The sequence below is a fragment of the Dryobates pubescens genome, chromosome 3, assembly GCF_014839835.1.
Source record: "Dryobates pubescens isolate bDryPub1 chromosome 3, bDryPub1.pri, whole genome shotgun sequence".
Lineage (NCBI taxonomy): Eukaryota > Metazoa > Chordata > Aves > Piciformes > Picidae > Dryobates > Dryobates pubescens.
In genome coordinates, this window is record NC_071614.1 from 17,607,148 (window position 1) to 17,623,612 (window position 16,465).

Sequence of the window (16,465 nt, forward strand, 5' to 3'; positions counted from 1 at the left end):
ACCCCAGGATACCGTTGGCCCTCTTGGCCACAGAGGACACATTGTCTTATCTTCTGGCTGACAGACCTGGATTGTAAATAGGCTTTGTTTTTCTCTCACAGTATTTTATATTGAAAGCCTAGTAATAAGCAGCAGAGGATGAATAACAAGAAAGTGGTTGAGAGATCTAAAGTACATTTTTAACTGAATTTTGAGTGGAACTGAAAGCCTAAAAGCTACTGAGAATGGAAGGATGACAGGAGAATGGATCTACCCCAAGTGAGGTTGCTCTGCAGGAAGTCAGGAACTAAGAGAGCAAGAAGCAGGCAATTTTTGTTCACTGCTCCAGAAATAACAACATCCATAGAGCACTTCAGCTTGCTCTTTCCTTGCCAAATTGCCATTTTAATTTGTGATGTTATTAATGGTTGGTGTAGAAATACAATCTCTTGTCTGCAAATACAAACTCTTGTCTGAAAAAAATAGGTGAAAGTTTCAATTCTTTGCCACCCATAAAATGCAGCCTCCCTCAGTTTCTGTAACCAATCTTCTGTTGTAACAATCACATTCAGAGCTTGAATTTTATGTTCATGTATGCAAGTTTTTCCAGACATCTCTAGCATGTTTGATTTATGAGGATAACAACTGCATTAAAGGAACTGCATACTCACACACAGTGTGACTTCCTCATACCCCCTAAAACTACTGTGGAAGGGATGTTGTCAAAGAAGGTGCAAGCAGCAAGATCAGGGAGAGAACACTCCTGTCCTAGGTTTGAAAAGTCTGTAGAACATCAAGATTTGTCCACAAGTTGACTCTGGCTTAGACTGGGAAAGGTCTAAGAACAGCTGTATACATTTCTTCCTCTTTTATATAGTTTGTGTTCACCAGTTCAAGTAACTCAGCAGCAAGCACAGCTACTTGATGTGCAGTTCTACTGCAGAACCCTTTCCCATAGTAGGACTCACTCCACAGGCCTACAGCAGAAGTGGCAGGAGGACCAGGAATGACCATTTGTTTGGTTACTGAAGAATCCCAGACATCAAAAAGCCTCATTGCAATCAAAAGGTATGAAGAGGTGGTGTCAAAATCAAAAGGCTCACAGTGAGAGTACAATCCCACAAGCTCACGTCATACACGAGAATGGATCTTAGGAAGAAGTTCTTTACCATGAGGGTCTTTGGACTCTGGAATAGGCTGCCCAGGGAGGTTGTGGATGCCTCCTCCCTGAGGGTGTTCAAGACCAGGTTGGATGAGGCCTTGAGCAGCCAAGTCTAGTTGAGAGGCATCTCTGCCCATGGTGGGGAGGTTGGAGTAGATGATCTCCAAAGTCCCTTCCAACCTAAGTCATTCTGTGATTACAGCCTAACTCTGAAAACAGCATTACAAGGAAAACAGCATCACAAGGAGGTATAAGAAGTGGTTCACTGATTTGTGACCCCTGGGCACACCTAGCTTTAAAGTTAACAGGGCTATGGACTTAACCTCCTCCTCCAGTATTTTTGTGTAAGAACAACAGACAAAGAGATTTTAAGCAGCTGAGATTCTCATCTTCTGTGTGCTTTCACCTTGAGGATCTATGAGCAACTCTGTCAGCACTTGAGAGTTCTAGAGACAGCCAGCATGCCAGCGTCTGTCTCTTCACATCCTCAGACACTCAGACCTTTAGCACTTAGCACTTGGTTAGACACAAAGCATGTTTCTAAACAGAAGACGCAAGCCCCTTCAAACAAAGGGCAAAACACTCTGCTCAGGAAAGGAAAGGAAATAAAGAACTCACCAAAAAATGAGCGTTTCCAGAAAAGAGATTCCAACATCAGATGCACCAACCACCACAATCCTGCTGTTGAGAGACACTCTTGAGTCCAGCAGCAGCTTTTGGTTTATGTGATTCAAAGAATAACTCAGCTGTAGGGGGAAAAAAAATGTCATAGAAATGCATTAAAACCAAACAAACCAGCCAAAGTCTGCCAGCCAGAGAATCAGAAAATGTTAGAGGTGTTGGAAAGGAAATCATCGAGTCCAAATCCCCCCTGCCGAAGCAGGATCACCTAGGGCAGTCACACATGAATGTTGCCAGGGGAGTTTTTGAAGTCTCCAGAGAAGGAGACTCCACAATCTCTCTGGGCAGCCTGCTCCAGGGCTCCACCACCCTCACTGTAAAGAAGTTTCTCCTCATGTTGAGGTGGAACCCTCTGTGTTCCAGCTTGCACCTGTTGTTCCTTGTCCTATTACTGGGCATCACTGGAAAGAGCCTGGCACCTTCATCTTGACATCTGCCCCTCAGTAACAGGATCTCCTCTCACCCTTCTCTTCTCCAGCCCCAGGTCTCTCAGTCTTTCTTCATAGAAGAGAGATGTTCAAGTCCCTTCATCATCCTTGTAGCTCTCTGTTGGACTCTCCAGCAGATCCCTGTCTCTCTTGAAGTGGGGAGCCCCAAACTGGATATAGTATTCCAGGTGTGGTCTCACCAGGGCAGAGAAGAGGGGCAGGAAACCTCCCTGCTGGACACACTTTTCTTGATGCACCCTAGGATGCCATTGGCCCTTTCGGCCACAAGGACACATTGGTGTTCCATGGATAACTTGCTGAGAATCACGAAACCATCAGTCCTGCATTATCTTCCTTTCACTCAACACCTAGCCTGGCTCACCATGACTAATGGTATGATTTTTCTGTGCACAGCACAAGATGAGTGGTACTAAGATGTGGAAAGCTGTGCATGTTTAATAGGTCACCAAAAATCAGCAGAGCTTAATGGTCTGACTCCTCCTGCAAAATACTCTGTGGAGTGCTTGTAAGAGAGGAGAAAACACTGCTGCTTCTGCAGTTTACTACCACTTAGCCAGAACCTGGGGAACACAAAATTACCTGGTGTTAAGGCCATTTTTATACCTTCTGCTCTTTATACCTTCCGCTTTTCAGCTCTTGCTGTTTCCTTTTGGAAATGGTTTTACTTGTAAATGAATGACAAACTTTTATCTTGAGTGTCTTTGTGTGCTTAATTGAAAACTCTCTTCCAAAATGATTGGATTAACTTTCTTTCTTTTTTTTTTTCTCAGATACAGAGCAGCTACCACTGCAAGCCAGGCTGTCAGGGGAGTAAACTGGAATCCCAGTGCCACCAAGATCAGTACTCTGGCCAAATGTCTTACAACAGAGTTTTTAATTACTGGCTTCTCACAGAATCACAGAACTGTTGGGGTTGGAAAAGACCTCTAAGATCATCAAATCCAAACGGTGACCTAACACCACCATGGTCATTAAACTGTGTCTTGAAGTGCTATGTCCCCACAGCTCTTGAACACTTCCAGGGACAGTGATTCCACCACTTTCCAGCCTGTTCCAATACCTGACTGCCTTTTCCATACAGAAATTTTTCCTAGTCTCCAACCTAAACCTCCCCTGGCACAATTTCAGGCCATTTCCTCTCATCCTTTCAGCTAACACCAGAGAGAAGTGACCAATCCCCACGTCATTCCAACCTCCTTTCAGCTTCCTCTTCTTCAGACTGAACAACCTCAAGTTCCTCAGCTGCCCCTCACTAGACCTGTTTGTTCTCCAGACCCCTCACCAGCTTTGTTGCCCTTCTCAGTTTCTATTCTTCTTAATGCAAACATTGGTTTAGACAATAATGGTGAGGGACTTTTCAGGGTGTCAGGTAGTGATGCGACTAGGGGGAACAGATCCAAGGTAGAGGAGGGGAGATTTAGATTAGATGTTAGGAAGAAGTTCTTCACCATAACGGTGGTGAGACACTGGAAGAGGTTGCCCAAAGGTGTAGTGGAAGCCCCAGATGTTGGAACTGTATTATCCTTGAGGTCTCTTCCAACCCTAACATTTCTGTGATTCTGTAATAAACTCTGTGCTGGGTTTTCTTTTTCCAGTTGTGTCTCTAGGTGTCTCAATAGCTAACAGAGACTCTCAAAAATAGAAGAAAGTGCCAAGAGGTAACTCTGCAGCTGTCAAAGTTGCCCTGAACTATAGTTTGCAAATTTCTAATGCAAGACAGGGAAGTATTTTCCATCTTGCAGCATCACACATTTCTTACTGCTTTGGGTTGCATACACTCCCCTTTCACAGGGTGCACAGCTGCAGATTCATAAATGCACTGAAGAGACCAACAGAAGATGCAGCCACTTTGATCCTGTCAGACACTTTGATGTATTTCTGCTGTGTCACTTTGGCTGGGAACAATCTAAGGCTTCTAACAGGTTCTTCTCTTATGAATAGGAGACAGGGGACTAATAAAATTCAGTCCTCTAAATTCTTCCTATGAAATTGCAGTATAAAGACATTCTTTATGGAGAAGTTAACAGAATAACCCAAGATATTCACAGATTGCATCTGGTTGGAAGGGATCCTCAAAGGTCACCTGCAGCGAGCAGGGACACCTCCAACTAGATCAGGCTGCCTAGGGCCATGTGCAGAATAAGCATTTTGGTTTAAAGCTATGGCAATGATAGTGGCCTTCTCAAGAAATACTTGGCACACTGAGATTCCCCAAAGACCTTCAATACCAGGTCTTTGCAACAGCACAGACCCACAGCTGAGATTTCAACACACCCTCCCTGCACAAGGTGGAGAATTATCCACGTAACACACCAGAGGGCTGTCCTATACCTCACAGAAAGGTCATGTACCAATTACTTGCAAACTGTCATCACTGTAGAGCAAGTAATTTAAAATGTGAGAAAATGAAGTCTCTTCCTTGGCCAGGCAACATTATTTTTTACTGCCAGACAAATGTTCTTCCAGTTGCAGTTCATCACAGTGCAACGATGACATCCAGTGGTGAGCCAGATTCATCTCAGGGGCCTCACTTCACTGAGAAAATTCCAGAAGATGATTGCAAACATTTTATCTTTATTGAGAACTGGAAAGACATTGAAAGCTGTAAGAGACTTCAAGAAGTGAGAAGAATTGATGCCAATTATTAAAGGCAAGCCCCACTGCTTAAAAATCCAGCTTGTGTGTTTTCTACAGCACTAAATGGCTCTGCCTCAACTACAACATCTGACGTGGTCCTGCCCATTCTGGTGTTGTTCTAACACTTGCACAGATATGATGTACCACAAACAGGCACTGGGGACACTGCACTTAAGGTCCTGCTCTTGGTACTCAAGTTCCTTGGGTTGTGAGCTCTGCACACAGGAGCTCTGACAGGCTTTTTGTGCTGCTCACAGAAAAGCAACATCTTCTGGAGGGGAAATTAGTAGTGATGGTTTCTCTGAAATGTGGCTTTTAACATAATTAATAAGATGGTGAAATTAAGAGAAGCTACTTGTAATGGAGCTAATCAACCAGAATAACTAGACAGGAACATCACCAGCTAACAAGATAAACCCAAGAGACCTTAGAGCAATGCCTAGTTCAAACACCTCCTTGCCTTGCAGTGCTGTGTTGTTGTGGTTTGGTTGGTTTTGAAATGTATTCCAGCAATGAAATCCAAACACAAACCCATTTCCTAGGTAAGAGTTGTATCTAATTTATGAAATGGCTTCTGTAGCAATGATACAAAGGCAGCATGTGAGTAGAGTGGAACTGGTTTTGTTCCCCACACAATGGCCCCAACACCAACAGCTGTCATGCTTCAGAAATCACCTTTCTAACAGCTAAGTACACTAAACGGCCCCAGGGAGTAAGGAATTAGGTGGATGGGTCCCATAATACCACCTTATTCTAACGAAATGTCAGGACAAATGACTACATATGTTCCCCAGAGGAGTAATCAGACATCATAATTGATAGGTCAATAGCAAAGTAACTTGTTTATTTTGTGTCCAATTTATGAAATAAACCAGCAATCATTAACTAATGGAAGGCAAAAAGCAATAATTGCCATCATTAGAGGAGGCATGCATAGCTAGGAAAAAGAAACAAAAAGAAAAGTATTTTCTTTGGTTATCAGAAGGATGATTTTCCCTCCTGGCCACTGTGGCACCTGACAGCTCTGCAGTTGCACCACCTACCACCTTGCTGCCCCATAGGTGAGCAGAGGTGCCACCCACACCCCCAAGCTCAGGTGCTGACAGAGCTGGCTTGCCTTCCTTAAACCACAGGGCACAGGGCTCCATGGGGACAGCCAGTGGCAGGCAGGGAGAGGCTTTCCAACTGTTCCTGCACTAAAACTGCTTATGCATTTCTCAGGGTACTCCTCTGAAAACAGAGAAGAGAAGGCTCAGGGGAGACCTTATTGCTCTCTGCAAATACCTGAAGGGAGGTTGTAGCCAGGTGGGGGTTGGTCTCTTCTCCCAGGTAACCAGCACCAGAACAAGAGGACACAGTCTCAAGCTGCACCAGGGGAGGTTTAGGCTGGATGGTAGGAAGAAGTTCTTCCCAGAAAGAGAGATTTGCCATTGGAATGGGGAGCACAGGGAAGTGTTGGAGTCACCATCACTGGAGGTGTTTAAGAGGAGACTGGATGAGGCACTTGATGCCATAGTTTAGTTGATGAGATGGTGTTGGGTGATAGGTTGGACTTGATGATCTCAAAGATCTTTTCCAACCTGGTTAATTCTATTCTATTAAAAAACCTGCCTGCCTCCCACTTGTGATCTTGCAGTATAATTGGTGTACATTGGTGGTACACACTCACAGAGTATTTTGCAGCTCCTTTTAGTTCGATTTACATTTACAGTGAAAAAAATGGAGACTAACCACCCAAAAATGAACATACAAACTGGACAGAAGATTTCAGCTTGGACAGGAAAGCAGCAGTGCTATGCTCTGAACAGGGTATTTGTAAATGTATCCTGGTGAAACATCAACAGTGTGCAAAGAGGTGTCACAGGAGCTCTTCACACAAAGGGTCTGTAACACAGCAGAACTTAGACTTGATTTGATTACATACCAAGGACTTGGACCTTTTTAAGCTAAACACTTGTTTATTGGGCTCAATTTTAAGTCTCTTAAAGTGTCCCTGAATTTGGGACGACTGCTCAAGGTACAAACATGGGACTGACTCAGTACTCAGTGTCTTAGAATCACAGAAAGGTAGGGGTTGGAAGGGACCTCCACAGATCATTGAGTCCAAACCCCTTGCCAAAGCAGGATCACATAGGGCAGGTCACACAGGAATGCATCCAGGTGGGTTTTGAAGATCTCTACAGAAGGAGACTCCACCACCTCTCTGGGCAGCCTGCTCCAGGGCTTCACCACCCTCACAGTGAAAAATGCTTTTCTCATGCTGAGATGTGATGAGTTTACATCCACTGCCCCTCATTTTACTACTGTGTATCACTGAACAGAGCCTGGCTTCATCCTCCTGACAACCACCCTTCAGATATTTGTAGACACAGATAAGGTCCTCTCTCAACCTTCTCCTCTCCAGATTAAACAGCCCCAGGCCTCTCAGATCCCTCCTTACTACAGCAAGGCACAGGGACCTTCCCTGCTTGATCTTGGAGGATTCTATGCCAATCTGCAGTGGTTTTGTTTTAATCTAGCATTTGCTCTCGAGAAACTTGAGTGATAGCTACTGCAGTACATTCTGTGCATAAGCTGTACTCTCTTACTGTAAAAAACAGCAGAAGGAGTAAAAATGATTAACAAACCTGTTCCTAGATTAGTGCTGAGATCAGCAACAGTGGTGGGCAAACAAGGTGGTGAACAAACAGAGCTATTTTAATTTCCAACTCCATTTTAATCACAAGAGAAAAAGGAAAGTCAATGTTTACTAAGGAGATATGAACAATAGTTACTGGAAAATGCATGCTTTTTCAGCCTGCATTGTTGTTTTTTCCCTACATACTCCAAAAAGTCTCATTAGGAGTGTCTGCAAACATGTTTTCAAAAGTTGTTTCCAAGCTATCACAGATTTATACAAACACCAGAACCAGAAGGCAAAAGGAAATGAAATACAACTGTGGTGAAGATTTTAGCCTTAGCATGGAATCACAGAATAGTAGGGGCTAGAAAGGACCTCTGAAGATCACCCAGTCCAACCCCACTGCCAGAGCAGGGTCACCTAAGGCAGGTCACACAGGAATGCATCCAAACTGGTCTTGAAAGTCTCCAGAGAAGGAGACTCCACAACCTCTCTGGGCACCTTGGTCCAGAGCTATATCACCCTTACAGTAAAGAAGTTTTTTCTTCATGTTGAGGTGGAACTTCCTGTGTTCCAGTTTGGATACAAACTGGCTACAAACTGGAACACAGATACAAACCATTTGTAGTCAAACACTAACAAATCATATTGCTGTCTTTGTCAAAGAATCCTTCCTTAGTAACTGTGGGTCTACAAAAGCAGTTTGCACAGATAATACCTAATCCTTCTATGACATAGAGTCATAGAATCAATAAAGTTGGAAAAGGTCTCAGGGATCATCAAGTCCAACCTGTCACCCAACACCTCATGACTAACTAAACCATGGCTCCAAGTGCCACATCCAGTTCCTTTTTGAACACCTCCAGTGATGGTGACTTCACCACCTCCCTGGGCAGCACATTCCAATGGCCTATTACTTGTTCTATGAAGAACTTTCTCCTTACCTCAAGCCTAAACCTCCCCTGGCGCAGCTTGAGACTGTGTCCTCTTGTTTTGGTGCTGCTTGCCTGGGAGAAGAGACCAACCCCCACCTGGCTACAACCTCCCTTCAGGGAGTTGGAGAGAGCAAGAAGCCTCCTCTTCTCCAGACTAAGCAACCCCAGCTCCCTCAGCCTCTCCTCACAGGGCTTGTGCTCGAGACCTCTCCCCAGCCTTTCTGCCCTTCTCTGGACATGTTCAAGTATCTCAATGTCCTTCTTAAATTGAGGAGCCCAGAACTGGACACAGGACTCAAGGTGTGGCCTAACCAGTGCTGAGTACAGGGGCACAATGACTTCCCTGCTCATGCTGGGCACTCTTCATCCCTAGACCTCAGAGGCCTTTAGGAAGGAAGTCAGTGCTATGCCAGTCATCATATGGGTTGATGTTGATCTTCAGCTTCTGGAAACACAGCCTGTACGTTTGTGAGCTGTCCTGTGCCATCCCTGTGCCTCCCCGGGAAACTAGGGAGTTCCTGCGAAGCTCCAAGAAGCAGCAAAGGAGAGCAGAGCACACAGACACACACACACTTTTAATTTCCTTGCAGAACCACTGTTACCATGGTAAGGAGCTGCTCTTTTTTCCCTTTCAGCATCAACACATGGATTCCCAGCCCAAAGAGGGACTTCATTCGCATAAAGATCTCATAACACATGGAATTTCAGGGGCTGGAAGGGACCTCAGAAGATCATTCAGTCCAACCCTGCTGCTCAGTTTGAAACCAGATAAAGTGTAAATGGTGCCATTTTCGAAGAGTTCAGTTCTCCTCCCTCTTTGAGGGAAAGAAAATCATGTACAGGAAGGCACAGAAGGTTACAGCTCAAATACAGGGTTCAGTTTTAGGCAGCTCACTACAAGAAGGACATTGAGGTGCTAGAATGTGTCCAGAAAAGAGGAACAAAGCTGGGGAAGGGTCTGGAGAACAGGGCTGGTGAGGAACAGCTGAGGGAACTGGGGGTATTCAGTCTGGAGAAGAGGAAACTGAGGGGAGACCTCATTGCCCTCTACAACTCCCTGGAAGGAGGTTGGAGTGAGGTGGGAGTCAGTCTCTTATCTCTAGTACCAGGTGACAGAACAAGAGGAAATGGCCTGAAATTGTGCCAGGGGAGGTTTAGGTTGGAGATTAGGAAAAATTAATTTACTGGAAGAGTGGTCAGGCATCAGAACAGGCTGCCCAGGGAGGTGGTGGAGTCACCATCCCTGGAGGTGTTCAAGATTCGTATGGACATGGCACTTCAGGATGTGGTTTAATGGCCATGGTAGTGTTAGGCCAGTGGTTAGACTTAATGATCTTAGAGATCTTTTCCAACTGAAACAATTCCATGATTCTATAATCAGTCACTCAGGCTGGCAAGGGGGTAAAGCACGTGGCTGGTCAGTTTTCCTTGATTTTTAAGATAAAGAATTCTGCTTTATGGAGACCAGTTCTCATTTGCTAAGAAAGTCAAGGACCCTCTGACAGCAGTCAGTGTTTCCCAGTTCATCTTTGCCTCTTTATTTCTGTCCCACAGGGTATTCTTGGAGGGGGAGGACATCAGGCAGTAAACAGAAACTTCTTTTTTTTTGGCCAAGATTTCGAAAAACAAAATTAAGAAATAATATATATATATATATATATATATATATATATATTTACAAAACTGTAGCAGCATCCAGGAATTTCAGCCTGAAATACCTCACAGATATCATCTGCTTGTACTCCCAACATAAATATGGAAGGAAATGCAGGAGAGGTTGGGCTGGATGGCTTTCAATTCTGTATGCCTGATTTACATAGACCATCTTCACCAGGTCAAGAGAGGTGATTCTTCCCCTTTACTTTCCTGCTCATGGCAGGGTGGTTGGAACTAGATGATGTTCAGGTTCTCTTCCAACTCAATCCATTCTATGAATCTATGGACTTTCCAGCATTGTTGTGCCATCAGAGTACACATTGATTCCACTGTCCCCATGTACAATAAACAACCTAAAATAACATTAATAATTATCTGTAAACAGCAAACATATTTAACTGAAAATACTGCCAGACTTTACTTGCTGCCATAATGAACAAAAGGACTTAGTGAAGCTTTGATTTTAAGCAGGTCTTGCTTCAACTATCTGGTCCAGCTCCAAAAGGCACTATGAAACCTCCCTGAACATCCCTGACCAGACCTCACTGGGGAAAATCTTTCAGTGTAGCCTGGCTCAGGAAAGTTCCTTTCTGAGAGAAGACAGCAACACAAGATGTCACACAACCACCTCCATGCCCATATCAAAACAGGACTGGGTTTTGGACAGGGAGAAGGCAGCAGCATCTCTGCCCACTTACAGACTCATGGCAACTGGAGGTGTTTAAGGCCAGGCTGGATGAGGCTCTGGCCAGCCTGATCTAGCGTGGGGTGTCTCTGCCCATGGCAGGGAGGTTGGAACTAGATGATCCTTGTGGTCCCTTCCAACCCGGACTGATACTATAATACTATGATACTATGATACTAACTAAGGGAGCATTTTCTGCACCTACCAAATTCAGTGACAAATGTAATAGATGAATACAATTAAAAGCTTCAAAACCAAAGTGTCACAAACATCATCACATTTCCTTCTGAAAATAATGGACAGAAGGTAACTAAGTAACAGAACGAGGATACGAGGGGAAATTGATTTGCAGCTTCCTCGAGCTGGCAGCAGCTGTGGCTCTCCATTTTGTAACAGCAAACATTACCTTCCAGTGGAAAAAAAAAAACCCACAAATACCTGTGCCCTCCTCACAAGTTGGAATTATGCTATTTCCAAAGGCAGGCTACAAAATGCTCTGGAAAAGCTTTAAAATGAGTCTGACCTGTTTTGAGCCAAACCAACTACTTTAGTTAGCTGCAAATGTCATTAACACCTGTGTAGCACTGACACCCTGCTTGCAAAATAAAGAGAGGTCATCTTACTTTTAATTTCACACATGCACATAAGTGGTAAACATTCAGAGCATTCCTGTTAATGATGCCATCTGGTGTCTCCCATAATTGTGTAATACTCAGCCTTCCAAACAAGATGTAATGGCAGCACCACACAGAACTCGCTGACATTTACAGTAAGGAAATGTATTGTTATCAGCCACCAGTTCAGAATGGGCTCTGCCTGCATGACTACTGCTGCTAGGAAATCATCACCTTTACCCACCAAGTGGACACACAATAAATAATGGATTTCCATCCACACACCCAGTACAAAAGCATTAAAAATTCATCACTTGAGCACAATAGCATCTTAAGCAACAGTTACTGCTTTAAAAATTAATAATCCTTTCTGGTTAAGTGAAAACTATAAATACCAAGCCTTTGTTTGGAACACCAGTGTGCACACAAGCAAATTACAACATGTAGGAATGCTTCTGTTTCCACCTGGATACACAAATCTTTATATTTATAAAGCAGGGAATTCTCTTGCCCATCCTAGCTAGGCTCTCTTTGCTCTATTTTTTACCTACCTTGCCTTAGTAGAGTCCTAAAGATGAAACAATTCCATCAAAAGCCTCTCACATTTTAGCCCCTTCCAGTACATTCCAGTGCCTCAAATGTGTTCACACAGGAGTGAAACCAGGCCAAAATGGAACCTCCTCTTACTGAAGATTTTCTACAAAGTCACCACACACTCTGTATGGAGACAGCACCAGCAGCTTTTCTTAACCACTCTTGGTAATTCAGTGCATTTCCAGCTTTGATGGAAGAATAGAGCTGGACAGCAGGCACTAATCAACACACAGTGAACTGTGCCTGTGGTAATGCATACAGACCCCAGCAGGGAATCACAGAACAGCTTAGATTGGAAGGGACCTTAGAGATCATCTACTCCAACCTCCCTGCCATGAGCAGAGACACCTCTCAGCTAGACTTGGCAGCTCAAGGCCTCACCCAACCTGGCCTTGAATACCTCCAGGGAGGAGGCATTCACAACCTCTCTGTGTAACCCATTCCAGAGTCTCACCACCCTTGTACTGAAGAACTTCTTCCTATGATCCAGTGTAAACCTACTCTCCCTCAGCTTCAAACCATTCCTCTTATCCTATCACTAGACACACTCAGGAAAAGTCCCTCTTCAGCTTTCCTGTAGCTTCTCTTCAGGTATTGGAAGGCAGCTATGAGGTCCCCCCAGAGTCCTCTCTTCTCCAGGCTGAACAACCCCAGCTCCCTCAGCCTGTTTCCATAGCAGATGGGCTCCAGCCCTTGGGTCATCTTTGTGGCCCTCTTCCAGACTCGCTCCAGCAGTTCTATGCCCTTGTTATGATGGGGACACCAGTAACTGCAGCCCTGTAAGCTGTGCTGTGCTCTTGCACACCTCTGCCCTTCAGGCAGCCATGCACTCCACAGCAAAGGCTGTTTTGCTTTATAATGCTTGTATCCATCCCTGGCTACCTTCTTGACATTTCCCTCTGGAAATGTAAAGTGAAAAACCCTGCTCCCCTAATTCCTCTCAACTGCTCAGAAGCAAAAAGCTTTGCTTGTTCAGAACAGATTGTTCTGTCACACAGAGCCTGTCCACCATGTTTTAAAAGCCTGCTTACTTCAGCTCCTTGGGTTTATTATCTCTTAGATGCAACCAAGCTAAAGTTCTCTCGCCACACTCTCTAGTCTAGCTGGGACTTGCAGTCCTGTGTCCTTCCTGTTCCTCTGCTCTCCTGGACGACACCAAAGTATTAGCTGTCAGTCCTTTCTACTCCTCTTCCATGAAAGATCAGGGTAGTGGATTATATTCAGTCTGGGCTGATTCATAGATGCATAGAATGGTTTAGGTTGGAAGGGACTTCAAAGATCATCCAGTTATAGAATCATAGTATCATAGAATCAGTCAGGGTTGGAAGGGACCACGAGGATCATCTAGTTCCAACCCCCCTGCCATGGGCAGGGACACCCCACACTAGATCAGACTGCCCAGAGCCTCATCCAGCCTGGGCTTAAACACCTCCAGGGATGGGGCCTCAACCACCTCCCTGGACAACCCATTCCAGGGCTTCACCACTCTCATGGGGAAGAACTTCCTCCTCACCTCCAGCCTGAATCTCCCCACCTCCAGCTTCATTCCATTCCCCCCCAGTCCTATCCCTCCCTGACACCCTCAGAAGTCCCTCCCCAGCCTTCTTGTAGGCCCCTTTCAGACACTGGAAGGCCACAATTAGGTCACCTCGGTGCCTTCTTTTCTCTAGACTGAACTGCCCCAAATCCTTCAGTCTGTCCTCATAAGAGAGGTGCTCCAGCCCTCTGATCAGCTGCAAACCCCCTGCTATAGGCAGGGACACCTTCTACCAGCCCAGGTTGCTCAAGCCTCATCCAACCTGACCTTGAACACCACCAGATAGGGGACATCCATGACCCCTCTGGGCAACCTGTTGCAGTGTCTCACCACCCTCACTGTAAAGAATTTCTTCCTAAATCTGCCCTCCACAAGCTTCAATCCATTCCCTTTCATCCTATCAATACAAGCCCTTGTAAAAAGTCCCTTTCCAGCTTTCTTCTAGGCCCCAAAACATTCCAAAACACTCAAGATCCAACTCAGTTTTCAGTAAGAAGCACTGAAGGAGGTGTAGTCAGGTCTGTCCCAATGTGAAGAGTTAAGTCAACTTCTAATTAGCTGGCCTAAGCACAAAAAAGTAGAAGCCACAGAGTGAAATGCCTCAAGGGTTTGCTGGTGGAGGCTATCATCTAGAGAAGGATTTCTTATACCAACACTCAAAATATATCTTAGTTTCCTTTTTAAGCAAGTGAAAGTTTCTGTTGGGCTTGAGAATGTTTGAATAAGTTTTCATTCTAATTTAGCATTTTTAGGTTCTAATTTCTTTCAGAAACCATGGCAAACATACTGGATGTGTTGTGCTCTGTTTTCAAGTTCTGACACATACAATGGACATAAAAAAGCTCCACAACCTCTCCAGGCAACCTGTTCCAGTGCTCTGTCACCCTCGCAGTAAAGAAGTTTCTCCTCAGTTTGTATCCATTGCCCCTTGTCCTATTACTGTGCATCACTGAAGAGAGCCTGGCACCTTCATCTTGATAGCCACCCCTCAGATATTCATAAACACTCATCAGTGTTCTCAAGACTAAACAGCCCCAGGTCTCTCAACCTTTCCTCATCACACAGATTTTCAAGTCCCTTCATCATCCTTGTAGCTCTCTGTTGGACTCTCTCCAGCAGATCCCTGTCTCTCTTGAACTGGGGAGCCCAAAACTGGATACAGTGTTCTAGGTGTTGTCTCACCAGGGCAGAGCAGAAGAGGAGGAGAACCTCTCTAGATCTGCTGGACACACTTTTCTTGATGCACCCCAGTATGCCATTGGCTCTCTTGGCCACAAGGTCACTTTGCTGTCCCATGGATAACGTACTATCCACTAGGACTCCAAGGTCTTTCTCCATGGAGCTGCTTTCCAGCAAGAAAGCAGCTTTCCAGGGGAGACCTTATTGCTCTCTACAACTACCTCAAAGGAGCTTGTAGACAGGTGAGGGTTGGTCTCTTCTCCCAAGCAACCAGCACCAGAACAAAAGGACACAGTCTCAAGCTGTGCCAGGGAGGTTTAGGCTGGAGGTGCTGCCCAGGTAGGTGGTGGAGTCACCATCCCTGGAGGTGTTCAAAAAAGGATTGGACATGGCACTTGAAGCCATGGTTTAGTTGCCCTATTAGGTATTAGGTAACAGGTTGGACTTGATGATCTCTGAGGTCTTTTCCAACCTGGTTGATTCTATGAGAAGATGACTCCTGTTCTGTACTGGTGCCCCCTCCCAGATGATGACACTGCTCATAATAAAAGGGGGCACATTTTCATGCACTGTGTTACTGAATTTTATGTACATGAGATCTTTCCTTCAGATCCCTAACAGTGTTTCTCCTGATGAGGTCCTCTGTGTGCTTTTCAGTCAGGTAAATTGACTTTCAACTAACTTCAGGAAAATTTATAACCTCCGGCAGCAGATTAAAGGCTGTAAGATGAAAGCTGACTTTGTTTGGAGGTGTAGCTAAAGGACTGCTGAGAAAGCACACAGTTTAATCACACAGAAATGACACCACTGCAGTACAAAACTTGCTGCTGTACAGACATTCACCCCCAAGTCATTTCCTGGATATCCATCCAGCCACCCTGGCAACACTCAGTCTTGAAGTCAACTAGCCTGGAGAACTTAAAGCTGAGCTCAGCACCCCACTTGCTTTTTGCCTGACCCTCATTCACTCAGTACTTCTTGTCCTGACTTAAACATGTCATACCATGCCCCTGTAGCACCACCTGAGAAGGACACTATTAACTGAGAAAGCACTGGGTTAAGTTGGTTTCCTTCAAAATAAATTCATGCAACATTGTATGAGCTTCTGCAGTGATTCAGTAGTCATTCAAACTGTGCTGGCTTCTTTCTGTGAGCCACAGCAGCAAAAAAAATTAATCATTCTGAACTGTGCAATAAAACCTGACAGCTTGAATGCAGCCATGAAATAACAAAACCCCAAACAACTAAACACCCCCAAACCCACCCCCCAATAGCATGAATAATAATGAAAGGGCAGAACCAAGAAAATAATTCAACAGATGTGTGACATTTTTGTTCCTCATTGTGGATCAGTTATTCTTGTTAATTATATCACCTATTCTTTCCTCTTATTGATAATTACATGAAGCAGATGGATAACAGAATGCTCCCAGATGGTGAGAAAGCAAACAAGTTTATAAAATTGTTTATTTATGAAGAAATCATTAAAAATTATTTCATTACCTATAGTTTCCTCCTCCACCAATAATTACAGGCACCGTAAAGGCCAGCAGCACCACATAAGATAGTTAGTATTCTGTTGTAACCAACTGGCTTTTAACATCACATGACTGGAATGACTGACAGATGTGCAAAACACAATAATAATCTGATCTGTTTTCACACTGTGGGAATTAAGATTTTGAGTCTTTGGATCTTCTGCCAGTTGGCACTTCAATGCTGCTTACTGGTTCAGAA

General features: G+C 44.6%; 1 protein-coding gene across 2 annotated transcripts in view; it reads right to left on the reverse strand.

Annotated features, from left to right (window-relative positions):
* Positions 1–16,465, reverse strand: part of CFAP61 (cilia and flagella associated protein 61) — a 126,547-nt gene that overhangs the window by 69,497 nt on the left and 40,585 nt on the right. For both annotated transcript variants that reach the window (XM_054179708.1, XM_054179709.1), the window contains one exon: positions 1,760–1,887. In XM_054179708.1, the coding sequence (XP_054035683.1) occupies positions 1,760–1,887 (128 nt within the window). The remainder of the gene's footprint in view (positions 1–1,759; positions 1,888–16,465) is intronic.